General features: G+C 44.2%; 1 protein-coding gene across 1 annotated transcript in view; it reads left to right on the plus strand.

Moving 5' to 3' along the window:
- LOC8040841 overlaps nt 1–19,588 on the plus strand; it is a gene marked incomplete at its 5' end in the record, with an annotated part of 148,899 nt that overhangs the window by 125,354 nt on the left and 3,957 nt on the right. Inside the window, 1 exon segment of the mRNA XM_040211286.2 lies at nt 371–727. Within this exon segment, the coding sequence (XP_040067220.2) occupies nt 371–727 (357 nt within the window).

The following is a 19,588-nucleotide window of genomic DNA, read 5'->3' on the forward strand; positions in this document are numbered from 1 at the left end:
GTATAGGTCTCGTGATATACAGGGCGTTTATTTTTATTGTTTAAAGATTTAAAAAAAAAGAGCCATGAAACCTACACTAATGCGGTTTGCGCGCGTGGGTTATACGCCCAGGAGGACATTAAGTGGGTGACTAATCTTGCGATAAGTCGGATAATTAATTAAAATTCGTTAATTGCTTTTGATCAGTTAGGGAAAATAGACATATGGTTCCAATGAGAACCTTGCTGAGCGTTATCGAAAACCACTCAATCAGTCACTTTCAGAAAGTCTTTCAGCGCGTGAGAAGCGTAGTAGCGCATTAAAGTTACCCCTTGTGGAGTAAGTGAACTCCAATTTTGTTTGCATTCTTCACCGCAGATGCCACCTTCAGGCCATGTCGACAGTGGGCGGCTCATTGGACGCACTGAGCACAATGGCGCTCAACAATACCACAAGCATCCTCCCGGACCATGGCGACGCCCGGACCTGCGCTGTCCGGTCTGGCGCTCTCATGCATCCAGACCCCGATGACACGATGGCCCTGCGGCTCTTGGACATGCTCAACACCTTTTACATGCCCGTGGTCATCTACCTTGGCCTCGTAGGCAACCTCCTGTCCCTGGTGACGTTCCTTTTCACGCACCTAAAGTCCCGCACATCCAGCCTCTATATGGGATCGCTGGCCATATCCGACGCCGGTTTCCTCTTCGTGCTATCCTTCGCTTGGCTCCAGGAGCGAGGAGTCAATGTAAGTGAACAGGTCCTGTGAGGATTCTCTTTCTAGGAACCATTTCAGAAATAGGCTTCTAACTTGTGTCATTTTCACGGTTTGTGCCTACAGCGCGTGATTTGCTCGCTTTCCGAAGCGACGCACATGGGTATGCTGGGCTTTTGGCATATCCGGCCGGGCTGTACTGCATGCATGCTAACGCTTCTAACGCACTTTAGTAAGAACATTAAAACCCGGTTTTTCAACGTATTGCGCTGCAATTTACTAAAGAAGTGCTAGCAGGTGGTGGAAATTTACAGTGAAAAAAAAATCAAGGACAGAACTTACCTCGTTGAAACGAGGAAAAAACAAAACCTGTTCTGGGCAATCTCCGCCGTCACTTCGCAGACAATGGACGCGTAGAGAGTAGTGCTGGGGACAGATGACGTACGCCGTGTCGAGTGAGCCCCGCCGATCCGGATTGATAGCAGACGCTCTGGCAAAAGAACCCGAATCGGCCGCCGCTCCCTCGACGCTGCATACGGGATTTGTAGGCAGCACTTCTCTCTACGCATGAATCGTTTGCGAAGCAGCGACGTAAATTGCCCAGAAGGCAATTTTTGTTTAAACAAGGTTCGTTTCTTTTTTTTTTTGTTGTATTTTTTTTTTTTTTACTGTAAACGTCCATCACCATCTTGCACCTCTCTAGTAAATTGAAGAGCGAAACATCGAAAACCAGAAACCAGATTTTTGCGGGCCGTCTAAAATGCATTAGGAGCGCTCGTTTACATGCAGTAGGTTTGTACATTTGGAATGGTGTATATTCACTGACATTGGATCGACATGGTGTGTCTCTTGGAAGCCCTGCCTCCAGCACGCCTTTGTTGCCTTTTGTCGTGTTTTCCCAGCGCATGCACACTCAAGCTTCAATAAGCGTCGAAGTAGTTATTAAAGGTGGAAAGCTCACTCTGGAAGCGGGACAACTGAAAGTACTTCTTGCCGCTCTCATTCGGACGCCCGGCCTACAGCACGCGTTCGCTGCCTTCCGCCGTGCTTTGGCTACGCGGGCGCCTTCTAAGCTCACGAGACGTCGAACTGTTGTAGAAGGTAGAAAAATCGCGTTGGGCGGTGGAACACGTAAACGTCCCTCCTGCCTTTCTCATTCTGTCGGTATCAATAGAGAATATTCACTGGCAGCAATAGCAGCGTGCTTTGGGATTAAGCACAAACTGCAATCAAGTTCGCTAGTTTCTTTTTTTGCACGAGTGTTAAAATTGTTGATAACGGCAGAAGACAAGTTGCTCCACCCCCACTACGTTCTACTGGCGACGTGTGAATAACTTGTACTTTATATAGTGCTGCTTAGTGGTGCTCCGGACATGAAGCTACATTTCGAAGGAGTGTACTCCTTCGAAACGCACTGTTTACGCTGTGAGGGCTAAATAAAAAATAAGTATGCCCAGCGCCAAGAGTGGCAAGTTACAGTTCACCTTCTCGTGAAATATATATTTTTGGGGTGGGATTCCCATAGTAAAGGATGACGAGGTAGTTTTAAACATACACGAAAGAAAAGAACACACGATAATTATAACACAAAAGGAAATTGTAAGGGTTACAAAATTAAGTGTTCGAACATGTACAGAGTCAGGGTAGGCGTACTTAATTATAAAAATAATTGCAGAAATTAGAGGAACTCGCTAGTTCACTAATACCCTAGTTACACAAGTCCTCCTAATTGTCAATAAGGCAACGAATGTTGACTCAATCACGATCGGCTGAAGTTGCACGGTGGCGCCTATACTGTTATTGAGCTGCTAATGATCACTGAGTTCAACTGAGCTGCCTACCTGAGTTAACTGATTGGAGTTCGCTAAAGATGGTGGAGCCCGCCACATAGTCGCCGATGACCAGCGCCAGCGCAGCACTTGATTGGAGGTATCTGGACAGTATCGTAGCATCAAATATAGCGGAAGAAATATGATTTGGGTCCAGAGCTCCCTCTAGAACGAACACGTGTCACGTCAAGCAAGCCAAACCTCGGCAAGGGCGACCATTGTGATGCCGTCGCCGATAAGAATTTTGCCATGTCTCTTTCCTTTGAATTCGTATGAAACGGCGGCTAGCGCACACCAGCTCGCAGCAGATAGACCGAAAGCTCGCGGTGCAGAACTCAGGGATCCTGGGTTCCATCCCCAACCCTGCCTGTTTCGATCTGGATGAGCATTGTATGGGATTCCTGTATCACTACTGCAGTGTACGTGCGCTACTGCGTGGTGCATGTTAAAGACCTCAGGCTAGCAGTCGTACTGCACTGGTTAAATTGCTCATCTACAGTGGGTAACAATGTCGCCATGTTCTGGCAGACTAAACTCCTGCGGTATAAACAACGACTAATTCGTATCCTTAGAGAGCAGCTCTTAGGCACCTGTTTCCGGGCTGAGCGGTGTCGCCGTCGGCGTAACCGCGCTTTGCATTTCTGGACGTTTTCTATAATAAAATTGCGTGTGACGTCGCGAGGGTAAACTTTTCCCGCTAAATTATGCGTGGAATTTTTTCGCAAAATTTAGCGCGAATTGTTTGCCATTACATTTAGCGGGAAACTATCCCCGCTAAAGGCTGTAGAAAATTTTCGCTCAAAATTTAGCGGGAAAAGTTTACCCTCGTGACGTCACACGTGACGCCGCTCAACCCGGGAAGATTTCACCGCAAAGATTAGCGGGAAAATATCCCGCCGAATTCAGCGAGAAAATTTACCCTCGTGAAGTCACACGTGACGTCACGGGAATGATAATGTCATGTAAATTGAGCAAAACAATTTGCCGCTATATTCTGGGGGAAACTGACGTCACGTAACCTCAACAGCAATTCCGTTTCCCTGCTAAATTTAGTGGGGAAATTATCGAGTTTTAGTAGGCCGCGGCCAAGCCCATTGGCATTCAGGCGCAGTGGCAGTTTGTTCGTAGCGGAGGGCTGGCGGAGGGGGAAAGACGGTCTACTAAAACTCCCTATTTTTGCTAAATTTCCCGCTATATTTAGCGGGAATATTTCCCCGCTAAATTTAGCGGGGAAATATTCGATAAATGTAGCGGGAGATTTAGCTAAAATTTCTCGCTAAATGGCAGGAGAGGGGGAGACAAGAGAATGAAGGGGGAGGAGGAGCGAACCCTCCCCTCCTTACCTTCCCCTCCTCCTCCTCTATAGTATGCTCTAGATCGGCATTACAGAGAATTGTAAACGTTTTGATTCTTTTAGTGTCTTTCTTTATTTTCAAGAAAAAAAATGTCACTTTTATTTTATCATTGTTAGTTTTGTTTCGGTTTCAACTGTGTGCCTTGACGCACATCTCAAGTGGGGTAGTTAGGCCTATGTGCCGTGTAACACCGGGCAACTTAGCTGAGCTCAATCACAGTTGGGAGACACCAACGATCGTTGGTCTAAAGGCTGTTGAGAGCGCTAGTTTAACTAGGGTATGAGACACTTCTCCGTTCGTTGTTTTGGAGCGCGCTGGGCGTCTTGGATGCGCGAGTACTTAACGGCTACGATTGTAGAGCTCTCGTCAGACAACGACGATTTCGAACCGAAAATTCAGCCACTCCCGCACGTCGAGTAATCTTCAACGACAGCCCAGTTGATTGAATCTGTGAGGTGTGCAATCTGCGAAAACCAAAGAGCGCAAACACGACGCATCTTTTGTGCGAATGTAGTGTGTTAACAGTGGATCTTGAGTCTGCGTTGTACGGCCTCAAAGAACTCAAGCCAACCTCCTTAAGAGAGTTGACTCACCGAGGTGGCTCTCCGGAACGCCGAAAAAGATATCCAGACTCTTTGGTTGAATAGATCAGATGCGGGTTTAGGGGTATTCACACAGGGGGCAATGCCTCATTTTGCTCCTGGGGATGCGCGTCACGCGGTAACAACCTCAAGTCTTTGCGCGGATCCTTGTTGACGCAGACATTTCAGGGGGATAGGGAGCTTTTGCTCGGACTGCACAGATAGTCCCCGCCCTGGCGAGGGATCTCTTCGCAGTTGGCGGTATGTTGTTCCTGTGCCTGGTAATTTTACAGATTTGCTGTAAATGATACCGACGGTGGCATCCGGAGTACCTAATTTGTGGCTTGCTCTGTTACGCCTGCCATCCTAGGCACCTCAAGCAGACGTCAATAATCGTCAATGCCGTGCTCGAGCCGCTCCTCACACAACTGGTTTGGGATACGAAGTTCTTTGAGTTGCATCCTCCAATGCAAAAATACTTTTTTAAGATAGCGGTTTGTCGTTTTCTGCATCTAACGGAGCTGCTGCCATAATCGGGTATCGCCTTTTCATTTACTCCTCCATGTTCCTATTCTCGTCAGTGCGCACGAAGCCCTGTTATCGATAGTGCGACCAAATACCGTTGAAACCAGCGTTACTAAAACCACTCAGTTGGGCAACTGCCATAGAGCCTGCTTTAAAAAAAGTGGCTCCGATCTGTACTCCAGAACCGTGCTAATGGCGATCGCAACGCCGCCATTTCTCCCGTAGCGTCCCCTCCGCGTCAAGTCGGGCAAGGGCCGGTGGCGCCATCTCGGAAGGCCATCTCGCAGTAGCTATGTAAAGCAACTTTTATGTTTCAACTCTTCACTAAAGGGTGGCGCTGTTGTCGTAGTTAGCTCGGTCTCGGTGGACGCCAGCAACCCAGGTTTCAATGTGAGTTTCCCAACTGAGTGTTTTAGTAACGTTGGTTGACACTAGTACAAGAAACTCCGGGGTAAAATGGGAGACGGAAGAAGAAAGTGATCCTGGCGGTAAGGAGTGGACAACTCGGCACTTTTCCCGGAAATGAATCAAGGGGGTGCGACTCAATATAAATTTTGACAGTCTATGAAATATTTCAGCTTTTTATGGAGCATAGGAAGCATGAGCGCGTGGTATTGGACCTCTTGGTGTTTTTATGCCAAAATGCAGTGTGTTGTATAGACCATTCAGGATTCGTATAGCGAATTTGAGCAGTCTAAATAATTATTAAACTTTTCTGAGTTTGCTGATTTATTTGTTTTATTCCTACCGAAACATGTCTTATTAGGTGTCCTTGGCTCCATGTGACCATAATTGGCAATAGGGATCAATCTTTTTTTATGTCATCGACTTGAAATGATTTTAAATTACTAGAAGTGATCATTATTGATAACAATATGATTTTTTGTTTCTTCACACATATGAACGGCTTCAATAGCTTCTGTTGGCTTTTAGCATCTTCTTGGACCAGGTTGACCTTAAATGGCTGCCAATGGCTATTGATAAGATAATTGACAATTATCTATTTTGGCGTTGGTGTATGCACATGGCTTCAACAGGCTATTGTTGGCTATCGGCCTCCACTTTTAGATATATTGGGTGGTCCAAGTTACCAGACTCGATCTAAAATGGACCGTAAAAATCGACGCCTGCACGTAGCGACCTACACTTTTCGGTAAAGGTGTATTTCACTGGTCGTTTTTTTCGTGTAAAATTACAAACCATAGTTATCTTCTCTTTCTGTAAAAAAAAAAAGGGCAAAGAAACGTGCCAGGGTCTACGGCGGGCGGCGACCCATACGACAAAGTCCAGTAGCAGGGCGTGTTTGGCGTTCGTATTGATAGATGGCGTCGGGAGCAGCGTCCGAAGGTGCATCCGAGCAGCAAAAGAAAGCAGACGACACGCAGACGAAATCCGTTGGTAGCAAAAGCGCCATCATTATGCACACGCGTTTCCTTTATTTCACTTTGAGTTTTGCTCTTATTGTCCGCATTTTTTTAACCAACGACACACTTAAAAAAAATATGTTCATTTTAATAAACCGCGTGGGTCGCAAGCCGTCGCGATAAGGAGGTACCGCCCTCTTTCAATACGAACGCCAGAATCACACCGCTACTGGACCTCTGTCGTCTGCGTCGCTGCTCGCCGTAGACCCTGGCAAGTTTGTTGGCCTTATATTTTTACAGAGAGAGAGCTATGCTTTGTAATTATACAAGAAAAAACCGACATATGAAATACAGCTTTGACGAAAAGTTTAGATTGCTACTTGCAGGTGCCTATTCTTACGGTCCATTTTACATCGACCCTGGTGACTTGGACGACCCTATATTTACTAGATATGGCTACAAATGTTAATAAAAAGTAATGAAAACTGAGCTATTTCTGTTTATAAACTGGAATGACTTCAGGTGGCTATTGTTGGCTATTAGAATATATTACTGACCAGATTGGCTCAATGACTACAAATGGCCGTTAGTCAGTAATAATAGCAATTATGTGCTGTTTGAGTGCTTATAATGTAACTGAAAATGGCTTCAAGTGGCTATTATTGGCTCTAAGCACCTATTTTCATTGCAATGGCATGATATGCCTACAAATGGCTGTTAGTGACTAGTGTTGATAGTTATGAGCGATTTCTGTGTTTACCAACTGGAATGGCTTTATTTGGCTATCGTTGGCTATCACATCTATTTCTGACCAGATTGGCTTGAAATGGCTACTAATGGCCATTAGTGAATAGGGTTCATAGTTATGAGTGATTTTGTGTTTACTAACTGGAATGGCTTTTAGTGGCTATTGTTAGCTACTAGCATCTATTTCTGACCAGACTGTCTTCAAATGGCTAGTAATGGCTATTAGTGACTACAATGGACAATTCTGTGCTATTTCAATGTTTATGGATGAAACGGGCTACAAGTGACTACTACTGGCTATAAGCATTTATTCTTTATTATAATGGCTTTTAGTTGTTATTGGTCGGTGTTATCATTAATTTTTGACCAGATTGGCCTCAAGTGGCTCAGAATGGCTATTAGCAAGTTTAATTGTGGATATTCACGAATAGTCATTCAAAGCCATTCAATGGATATTCAAGAATAGCCATTCATAGCCACTCGAAGTCAATCTGGTAAAAATTGATATAACCAAAATAGCTGCTTGAAGCCGTTCCAGTTTGTAAACAAAGAAATAGCTGCTAATTATAAATTCTAGTCACTTATAGCCATTTGTCAGGAACAGATGATTATATCCAATAATAGCCAATCCAAGCGAACCTTGTCAAGGATAGGTGCTATAGCCAAGTATATCCAGTTGAATCATTCAAATCTATACACGCTGCAATTGCGTAAATTGTAAATAAGAGTTACTGATAGTCATGTATAGTCATTTCAAGCCAATCTAATAAAATAGTTGCTTAGTCCAATGTTAGCCATTTGAAGCCATTTGCATCGATAAACACCGAAATAGCACATAATTGTCAACTGTATTCACAAATAGGCACTCGTAGCCATTTGAATCCGGTCTGGTAAAAAATAGACGATAATAGCTAAAAATAGCCACATGAATCCATTTCAATTTGTAGAGGCAGAAATAGCTGCTAATGGTAAATACTAGTCACTTATAACCCAGTTGCATCCAGTTCAAGCCACCCAGGTCAAGAACAAATGATTATAGACAATAATAGTCAATGCGAGCCAGCCAAGTCAAGAATAGATGCCTATAGCCAATAATATCCAGTTGAAGTCTATCAAATATGTACACACTCCAGTTGCATAAATTGTAAATAATAGTTTCTGATAGTCATGATGAAAATCCTTCGCATTTAATTGTATCATAATAAAAACTGATAGCCATGTTAGCCATTTTAAGCTAATCTAATAAAACAGATGCTTATATCCAATATTAGCCATTTGAAGCCATTTTCATTCATAAACATCAAAATAGCACAAAATTGACAACTATATTCACGTATAGCCATTCATAGACATTTGAAGCCAATCTGCTGAAAAATAGATGCTAATAGCCAAAAACAGCCAAATGAAGCCGTTCTCGTTTGTAGACACCGAAATAGCTAATAATTATCAATATTATTCACTTATCGCCATTTGTAGCCATTACAAGCCAACCAGGTCAAGTATAGATGCTTACAGTTAATAATACTCAGTTAAAGCCAACCAAGTCAAGAATAAATGCCTGTAGCCAAAATTATCCAGTTGAAGTCATTCAAATCTATACACGCTCCAATTGCATAAATCGTTAATAATAGTTGCTGATACTCATGTATAGCCATTTCAAGCCAATCTTAGAAAAATCGGTGCTTATAGCCAATAATGGCTATTTGAAGTCATTTTCATCCATAAACACCGCAATAGCACAGAATTGTCAACTATATTCATGAATAGCCATTTATAGCCACTTGAAGCCATTTTCATTCATAAGTATAGAAATAGCAGGATATTGCGACCAATAAGGACTAAAAGCCATTTTTTGGCAATTCGAACAAACCAGGTCAATAACAGATGCCTATAACCAATAATAATCAAATAAAGTCAATCAATTATATAAACAAGCCAATTGCATAAAAGATCCATAATAGCGACTAAGTTTGATCTATAGTCATTTTAAGCCAATCTGGCCAAGAACGTATTCCAATATCCAATAATATTCACTTGAAGTTAATCCCACCCCTAAAACACCAATGCCTCAGAAGTCTGAATAATAGTCGCTAATAGTTATTAATAACCAAACGAAACTGATCTGGTCAAGAATAGTACCCAAAAACCAATATAAGCCAAATTATTAGAAATAATGACTGAAATAAGCATCTAGCTACACAGTTTATTGATCAATAAAGAATAAATCACTAAATGCAAATCAATAAACAAAGTTTATTGATTTGCATATGAACTTTCTGGAACACATCAATTAATACAAATGTGCCATAACCAAGTGTTTCTCAACTTTAATCGGTAGCTATGCATTTTTTAAAAATAGTGTAAGGAGGAAAAACTGTGTAGCACACGACTGATATCAATTCATTTTCGCCCCCGTGTTGACCACTCCATAGAGTTATTACAATGTACGCTAGAGGTTCAACTGGCGCTAGTGTGCTGTTGCAAATTAAAGCAGACAGCAAGCAGTTTGAAATTGACTTCCGGTAATGCATTTCTACGGAAAAAAGCGAGTGCATTTCCTCCCTGCACTCGATTATAAAGCAAATATCACGATTAATTCGTACCTGCTAGGCACATTGGAACATTTCCCAGACACGCAGATGAAATAATTGGTCAGTTACGGCGTTTTTATTTTAAAATCGTGGCACGAAAAACGGTGCTAAAACCGCTTCGTACATGTATTTATGTGCACTGCGCGAACACGGCGCCGGCGCTTTCCAGCATGGGAGTATACGTGCCAAACGAACGAAGGACATGTGGAAAACCAAGAGAGACGGCAAGAACTACGCAGTAACACTGGATAAGTAACTCCTTGTGCTTGCAGACGATCAAAATAAATTGAAAGTCACGTAATATAGTCCGATATGCAATAAATAAGTACTGCTTTATTCTTTCTGCTCATGAGTAATTGTGAAGATGCTTGTTCTGTGTTCAAATCATCACCCGCACGCTCCAAATCTTTGCAAATAGGGGGAAGCCAGAGAACAGGTGCGCGATAAAAACTGCCCAACATAGGAAATAATAAGAAAATGATTCATTCGTAGCCCACGTACTTTATTCTTACGTTTCGAACGTTTTTTATCCACTCTTGAAGATGCACGACGGGGGCATTTTCATATTGTGAGAAGACAAGCATATTAGCAATATATAAGCACCAACGGAATGCTGGCAAACTTTGAACACACTCTAAATTCCTTTCGATCGTTATTTTGCTTGGAATCGCAGCTCGTTTTTACATACCTGCCATGAAACAGAGGATTGGCCTGAAATATAGCAACGTTTAACATCGTTCAGTGATAAAGGAAAAATGCTGTAACTAAAGCAATTACACTTTCACAATATTAATAAAGGTGCATACTATCCGGTGCAACAAAAATAACAAAAGTTGTTGATGTTATTTTCCGGCGACGAGACAAAATTCGCGCGTGTTTTCCCATAGGAATACACAGAAAGACTGGAAAAGTAAACTGCATGCTGCATGCTTCAATTTGCAACCGGAAGTCCCGTAGACACTAGCGCCAGCTGAGCCTCTAGCGTTTATTATAATAACTCTATGGACCACTCCACGCCATGAGATAGCACCACTTCTGTTTCTCCCGCCAGTCCTATGCATTTTTGGTTCAGTTTCCTGAATTGGTCCCAACTGTGTTTGGTGCGACCGCTAAAGGCGCTTCAACAGGAAATTCAAGGAAAACCTGGTATCTCATTTATGATTTGGTTGGCAGAAAACGAAAACAATTAACATTAGCGACACAATCAGGAAGACCTTTTCCGGACTACATAACAATTCGGAACTCCCGGAATCATAGAGCAATAGTTCTATTAGTACTGTACGTACAAGCCCTGAAGCTGAGGATAATACAGCACAAGTTGCGTTTACATAAATTCGACTTAGTCTCATCGAATCCAGTTGTCGCAATCAATGTGGCCACCTAAGCGGCATAATGCTGTAGGGAAGCGCATTGTATTCAAGATGCTAGACAGAGGTGGATCGAGAAGGCGAATTGACGTGCCCTCAGCCCATGTAAACGGAGGTAGCATTGCATTTTAGAACCGGGAGGATTAATGGAAGGCGCTCGGTGCGGGAGCGAGTGAGCAGCTGAGAACATGGCCATGGCCAACCTTGACGGCCGTGGCGGATAGCGGTGCCGTGTGGTCGCCCCCAGTTTTCTCCCGAGAAGAAAGGAGAGCTTTTATTGCCAAACTAAATGAACGGAATATCACTGAGCTGCTCAAAAAGGCCGGCCAGCATCCAAGCCTTCCGATATACGACTTGCGCGTCTGAGGGAGTCCCTAGAGCCTTCGGCGCAAGCACGAATGACGCCCCGAGAGCTCCGAGCACTCCGAGGTAGCGCAAAACAAGCAGCTCCCACCCGGGTGCCGTTTCTGGCTGCGAAGGAGCCTTTCGGCTTCGAGGTCCGGTTGCGGGTGACGAGGTTTCGCGAGGCGAAGCGGGGTGGCGTTTTCGGAGCGGTTGGAAACGATATCGCCCGCCAGGCCGTGCGCACGCACGTCGCCTATGATCAAGAGTGGCCCAGCGGCCCGACCCGGAGCCCAAAACGCTTGGGATTTGATGTTTCTTCCGTCTCGTAACTTCTTGTACGAAATCGAGAGAGCGGGTACGATATTTACGCTCTCCGAAAGCGTCGAAGGGCCTTCACTTGCGATGCACCGGAAAATGTGATCACGTGGGGCGGACGGTGCCGGAAACGCAGCTTTCACTTTGACCTTTGAAACGGCGTGGCGCCACCTTCGCGTCGAGCTTGGTGCGCATTCAGATAAACGTTGCCGCGTTGACTTCATTGGACGAACGATTGGAGTCGTTACGCTGAAGTCGCCTTCATGCGAACGCGGCTACTGACATGGCGAAGCAGCGGTCGAAATTTATTGTCTCAATTCCGCATATTTAGCAAGAACAAATGTGAAATACCTTATCAATATAATAATTTAATATCAATTACGGAAGTACCCGGAATAGATAAAATTCGTGCACGGGACGTAGTTAGTCCTACTTGCAATAGATAAGGATGTCTGACGACTGGTAAAATTCTGGAAGTTATGAAAATATCGCTAGTAAGGCCATTATATAAAAGCGGTAGTAAGAAATAATTTTTAAATTATAAAACAATTTCAATAATGCCAGCTGTGTTTTATAATCCTGAAAGAATGGGTTCATATTTGTAAAGATCATTTCTTCGAAACATTTTTGTTAATAACTAACGCTCAATATGGTTTCAGGCAGCATAAAAACACGTTGTCGCTACTAGACTTTCTAGACTGTGAATGCAACGCTTGAAATCAATGAAGTAGTGCTTGTCTTACTCATCGATTTGTCCAAGGTTTTCGAGATTATATATTATAAATTTTTCTATCAAAACTTAATAAGCCCGGCTTCAGAAATTTGTTTTTAAGTTGTTTTAGAGCGCAGCTCTTAAGCGCCCGTTTCCGTAACCGCGAGGTCGCATGAACCCCCTGAGGTCACGTGACCCCCCCCCCCCCCCCAGATCACGAGACCTCCGTGACGTAACGGTGGTCAGCGACCTCACGGGGCAAGTGACCTGAGGGGGCCACGTGGCTCCCGTGGCGGAGTAGCAGGCAGGAGGACTAGGTGAGGAGGAGGGAGGAGGGGTATACCCTCCCCTCAGTACCCTTCCATTCTCCACCTCAAGAGCTGCGCTCTGATTCGGCGTTACAGGGCTTAAACGGCTTTCATTTTTTTTTTATTGATTACTTCACCAACAGACTTCGAATGGTTAAAACTGAAAACAGCATACGCAAAAAAGAACGAATTTAATGTGGTGTGTCACAGAGTAGACAATTTGGTTCAACATATTTTGAAATGTATTTAAGCGGCTTGGGATTATTACCGTTGCGATTTGGAATATTTCCATATGCAGAGGATACCGTTTTAATATTGCCTCACGGCAGGTACAATCCGTTTTCCTCTTTCAAGGAGAATAATTTTTCGACTTAATTTTTAATAATATTTTGTCACGAATGACTGCCAGAGAAACGGGTAGCGCGGTAGGAAACTAAACGTTTAATAGGGGCGAACTTGTGCCCAAAACAATTATGGAGTGGTTTCCTCTCAACTCAGGCACGGATTTGGGTTCAAATGTTTAATCTTGACAAATGAAATATATGTTTTGAGGAAAACTCTTTTGTGACGGAGTGCAAACCCCAAGTTTGGGCGATTTTTCGGTCTCAAGTTATGGAGATTTTAAGCAGCCGAGGCGCAAACTGAACTTTCTCTCGCCTGTTGGAGGTGTCATGAGCCGATCCTTTCTACTTTTTGACTTTTTTTGATAGTGCAATGTAATTTTTTGCGCCACTCTCAGAATAGGAACTATTTATTGTCGATAACTTTATTGTGATTATTTATATTTACTTCTGTTTTAAATATTGTAATAGTGTGCCTCTTTGACAATATTCGTCAAAGTTTGAGCAGCTCTTCCGCGTGACCTATTTGAGATATCGTAGCGTATTTAATCTCTTGAGCAAGCTAACAGTATACTCTTTCTATCGATAGCAAATTTAGCGTTGTGCGTAAAGGAGAGGAGGCAGTGTATTCTCGTAAAGCAAGGACACATTCAATATACTGGCAAATGAGAGGCCGATTTCTAAAAACAAAACAAAAAAACTTTTATTTGGTTGACCCCTCTTCTCTAGCTAGCTGTTGCAGTGCTTTATAAGCTAATATAAATAGAAAATGTAATATTTTGCTTGTATTGCAGCTATAAGACCTTGAAATCTGATTTTGTTTGAGTGTTTTGTCAGTAAATGAACTTACTCGCAGAAATACACCAATTCAAAATTAGCGCCACTTATTTTTTAATAGATACCTGTGAACACACTTCTTCTGGTAAATAATTTTAACGCGATTTTTTATATTAAATTCATTTTAGAAAATTTGTCAATATGACGTGTTTGGACGATATCTGTGAAAGTTTACCAGCTCTTCGGTGTGATCTCTATAGGTGTCCTAATATATTGATTATTTTCAGAAAGCATGGAGCACACTCATTCTAAGGATAACAAATTTGATGTTTTGTGTAAAAGAGAAAGGATGGTATTTTTTTTTGTAAATCAAGGACTATTTCAAACGTTTTGCGAATTGGAGGTCGATTTTCTAAAAAGCCTACCTTTTCGTTTGTCTAATTGCTTTTCTCTAGCTACATAATGTTGTGCTGTATAATGTAAAACGAACAAAAACGTAATATTTTCTTTGTAAAGCGGCTATAAAAGCTCACATTTTGGTTTTTGTTCACTTGTCGCTTAGTAATACAAGTGACTCGCAAAAATACACTAACTCATAATTAACGCCTTAGAAAATTTTGAGTAACTACCTGTAAATTATTTTAATAAAAGATGCCAACGCCGAGCTATGCTAATAAAGCGTCTAAATCATAATATGCTTAATTTTTTTTAATTGTCAAACCGCCTATCTGTAACAATATATGATGGTCCAGCAAGCTGTGCTGTGTGACCTGTTTTATATATTTTTATGTTCTTCACATCACCGTAAAGCTCTGATCAAGTCCTTCTCTTTGAGTATAATTTGAATATTTTGCGTTAGACATAAAACGCGCAACATTTGCCGGAAAAATGTATATTTAGAAAGACTTGCAAGTTCGAAGTCAATTTTCTAAAAAAAAAAACTGTATTTTTTTTTTATTTACATTTAGGTAACGTAGACGTCTCTGAGGGACTACCAACAGAAATTTTTATATATTCTTTGTATGGCCGCTATTAGGACTCGAATCTTGTGCTATGCGAGCTTTGAACGGGACTTCGCATAGGCCAAAAGTCTGCTTTTGGCCTTACATAGGTCAAAAGTCTGCTCAGCAGAGCGGCTGTGCGAAGTCCCGTTCAAAACGCTCATAGCACGAGATTCGATTCTTAATAGCGGCCATACAAACAATATATTGCAATTTCTGTTGGTAGTTCCTGGTAGACTACTGTATTACATAATTGTGAATAAATAATCAAAAAAATAAAGGCTGGATTTTTTTGGAAGATTGACTCCTAACTTGGTAGTTTTCAAAATATTCTTAGTTCAGGCACATGTAGCGCAATATATATTTATCACAAAATATCCAAATTATACCCAAAAGAAAGAAAGCATTTGGAGCTTTACTGTGATATAAAGATCATAAAAATATGCTGATTAGGTAACACAGCACAGCTTGCTGAACTTCGTCAAATATCGTCGCAAAGAGGTGATTTTACAAATAGAACAAACAAAAAAAAAACTTTAGTAATGTTGTGACTTAGACGCCTAATCAGCAGCAAAAAAAAAAACATATCTTGGAGTGTTCCCAGAAAGATATATTGATGTAGCGCAAAAGGTAGCGAAAACGAATGGAGTGAAATATGGCACTCTTGATAAGCTGGAAAAACATCGGCTTCCGCCTTGGCCGTTGTAACGGTCTATAATTTGAGAACAAAAAATTCGACGAACTTGCCGTTTGTGTCTTCTTTTATTATAGAAATTGCCCGAGAACTTGCATTTTTTTTAAGAAATTAAAAATTTGACCCAAATTTTGTGCCTGAGTTGAGACGAAATCACCCTTATACAAAGAGCCTCGCAGGCGTCAAAGATCCGCAGACTAGAAGGATAAAGCGCAAGAGCGAGACTGCCCCGGACCACCACACGGAGTGCCTTTTATACACGCGTGGGTTTCTAGAATATTAGGCGTAGAACATTCGGTGCTTAGAACATTGAAACCTCGATCTCACGACAAGATTCTTAAACTTACGAGAGCGCTAAATTGACAGAATAAATAAAACGACCGTTCGCTTCCAAGAATCGAGCCTGGGGCCTCCGCGCGAAAGCCGAGCACCGTAGCCCGTCGGTCACTAACGCACTCACCCGGCGGCGCGTCTTGTTACAACATGCCTGGAAACATAACAGAAAAACAAACAAAAAGGCGGGGAAACCGCGGTGGCTTGTAAAATACAGTCCTATCGAGGTTCTTTAAAAACGTAGTTAACATTCCTATCGAGCGTAGTACTGCTTGAGGCGAACGACGTGGACAACTTCCAGTCGTGGAGGGCGGCGTGATGAAGTTTGTGTTCCCTGGGGCATCACGTCGTAGTTCAGTTTTCCGAGTCGACGAAGCACCTTTTAGGGTCCGAAGTACCGTATTAACAACTACTCGCTGAGACCGCGGCGGTGAATCGGTATCCACATACACGCCCTGTCGCCGGGTTGAACGTGGACGTCGCGGCGACGAAGGTTGTACCGGCGAGTTCAACATCTTGTTGGTCCTGAAGTCGGAGTCTGGCTAGCTGCCGAGCCTCCCCTGCTCGTTAGGTGCCTCCGAAGATTTCCTTGTAAAGTACGCCTTGTCGAATGGTGAAGGTCGGAAGGGCTCCTTTGTCTTCTGTGTCGTGGGGTTGCATTGTGTCGAGCATAGTTGCCAGCTTTCTGCCATACACCAACTAGAATAGTGTCATTCCGTTTTTTTTTTTTTTTAACTGCATTATTTTTTTTCAAAAGTGACGTACGGCAACACGTGGTCCCTTATCCAGAGCTCAAGGTCAACGTACATACCGATCATGTCGGCGATGGTCTTATTGAGCCGCTCCGTCAGTCCGTTGGTCTGCGGATGATATGCCGTGGTTCGACGGTGTTGGGTGTGGCTCAAACAAAGTATCTCCAGAGTCAACTGCACCATGAACGACGGCCCCCGATCTGTAATGAGCAGTTCCGTAGTGCCATGTTTAAGGACAACCGATACGACGAAGAACTTGGCGATTTCCACGGCTGTTCCCAACAGCAGGCTTTTGTCTCGGTGTACCAAGTTAGATAAATGGTTGCTACGATTCTCCAGTGGTTTCCAAACGTCGAAGGTGGAAAAGGGCCAAGTAGGTTCATTCCGATCTGTTAGAATGGCATGATCGGGGAAGCAATCGGCTGCAGGAGACCTGCCGGGTTCGTCGGTGGTTTCTTGCGTCGCTGGCACTCGTGGCACGATCGTGTGTAGAGGTGAACGGTCTTCGAGAGCTTGGGAAAGTAATACCTCTCACGAATTCGCGCAGCGTATGGCGTAACCAAGGTGTCCGAACGTCGAGTCGTCGTGGCAAGCTTGAAAGAATTCTTTTTCTAAGGTCGATAGGGATTACCAGCCTCCATGGGAAGTTGTTGTCTCCAAAGCTCTCCTTGTAAAGCACGCCTTGTAAAATGACAAAGGTCGCAAGGGCTCCTCTGAAGACACGGGCGATAGTTCACCCTCATCCTTCTAGATGCTCAATAGTACGCGCAGCTAAATATCGTATCCTTCACGTCTTGCCATGTCGTCGGTTTTCACTAAGCCTAGGACGCACTCGTCGTCATCGGCGTCGCTGCTGGCGGGAGGTGTCTCCACAGGGGCCCTGGACAGGCAGTCGGCGTCGCTGCGCTTGCGGTCTCAGTTGTAGACCACAGTCATGTTGACGTTCTGCAGTCGGAGACTCCATCGAGCGAGGCCTCCTCAAGGGTCCTTTAGGTTCTCAAGCCAGCAGAGCGAGTGGTGGTCAGTAACAACGCGGAACGGGCTCCCGTACAAGTACGGGCGAAACTTCGTGATTTCCCAGACGACCGCAAGACATTCCTTTTCAGTCGTGGAGTAATTTATCACCGCCTTGGACAGTACCCAACTTGCGTAAGCCATGACTCGCTCGGTGCCTTTTTGCAGTTGAGCCAGCACCGCGCCAAGTTCTGTGTTACTTGCGTCTGTCTGAATCTCGGTTTCCTTATCCTGATCGAAGGGTCCAAAAACAAAAGGAGTTTGGAGTTGTCGCTTCAGCTCGTCGAATGCTTGCTTCTGCTCCTCGGCACATTCGTTCTACTCGGCGTCCGTGAGGTATGTGAGCGGTGCGGAAATCCTTGCAGAATCGCTAACGAAGCGCCCATAGTACGCACATAGTCCAAGGAATCTTCGCACAGCCACTTTGTCTCTCGGCGCTGGGCAATTCTGTGACGGCGCGAGTCTTTTCTGGATCTGGCCGAACGTCATCGTTATTTACCACGTGGCCTAGGAACTTCAGTTCGTCATAGGCGAATCGCAACTTAGGTGGCTGGAGTGTGAGTCCAGCATACTATGTGGCTTGCAGAACAGCTCGGAGTCGTAGCAGGGGCTCGTCGAAGTCGCCTGAAAACACTAAGACGTCGTCTAGGTAGACGAGACAGCTCAGTCATTTCAGTCCTGCCAGTATAGTGTCCATCACACACTGAAACGTTGCTGCTGCCGTACGTAGTCCAAAGGATATCACGTTGAACTCTTACAGTCCATCCGGCGTGACGTAGTTTGTCTTTTCTCAAGTCTTTTCGTCGAATCCTATCCGCCTGTAGCCGCTCTTCAGGTCCATCAATGAAAAATATCGAGAGTGGCGCAGCCGGTCTAGCCTGCCGTCAGTGCGGGTGAGTTGATCTACGTCTTTCTTCGTCATAGCGTTCAGTTGACGGTACTCCCACGCAGAACCTAAGCGTTGCGTCCTTCTTTTTTACGACTGGAGAGGCCCACGGACTGCTTCAAGGATAAATTTGGTCGTCGTTCAGGATTTTTTGAACCTGCTCCTCGATGACCTGTCTTCCTTTTACGGATATTCTGTACGGCGATCAATGGACAGGGAGCCAGTCGCCCTCGGTATTGATGCGGTGCTTCGCAACGGTGGTTTAACGCACCTTCGACAATGTCGCGAAGCGGTCGCTGTATTCCGAGAGTAGGCTAATGAGGTGCCGTAGTTTCGGGCTGGAAGCTTGGGGTTAGTGTCAATCTGCGTTGGCGGCGTACTCTCTTGCTGAGGTGGCAAGGATCCTACGGCAATCGCAGCGATTTCGGCGGAGTTCCGGAGTTCCTTGACGTGGCCCACAGCGGCACCTTTGTGAGGTTTTGCGTTCGTTATCAAAATATTGTCAGAAGTGCCACAGTACGTCCATTCTGAAGCTCAGTTACCCCCCTGGCGACGAGTATTCCTCTTCCCAAGAGCAACTGAAAATCGCCTCCCAGAAAAACTTCGACGCAAATAGCTGCATCGGTCACGACGGGTACAGCAAAACTTGATCGCGGCGGTATTTTCCCGTAGCCAGCGGTGACTCGCACGGTGACTCGCACGGTGACTAACGTTGTTTGGAGTTTTCTCTGGAGGCGGAACAGGTTTCAGCAGCGGCAATCTGTTCTTTCCAAGGTCGATGAGGACGCTGTATTGCCACAGAAACTCCATGCCGATAATGACGTGTTTGGCGCAGTCTTGTAGAAAGACGAATTTCAATAGGGCAGATCTCACCGTAAATCTCGATTCGGACAGTGCACCTTCCGACGGGCGTAATAAGGTATCCTCCGCGGTTCGAATTATTTTTACACCCAGGGCTTCGTAATTTTGCGCAGGTAGTGAGGGAGCCTCCCACTCAAGAGTCAGTGGTCTGCTCCGGTGTCCGCTGTCGATAACAACTTTAAGTTTGGTGCGGACC

Source organism: Ixodes scapularis, unplaced genomic scaffold (assembly GCF_016920785.2).
Source record: "Ixodes scapularis isolate PalLabHiFi unplaced genomic scaffold, ASM1692078v2 PGA_scaffold4__175_contigs__length_147842914, whole genome shotgun sequence".
Classification (NCBI taxonomy): Eukaryota; Metazoa; Arthropoda; class Arachnida; order Ixodida; family Ixodidae; genus Ixodes; species Ixodes scapularis.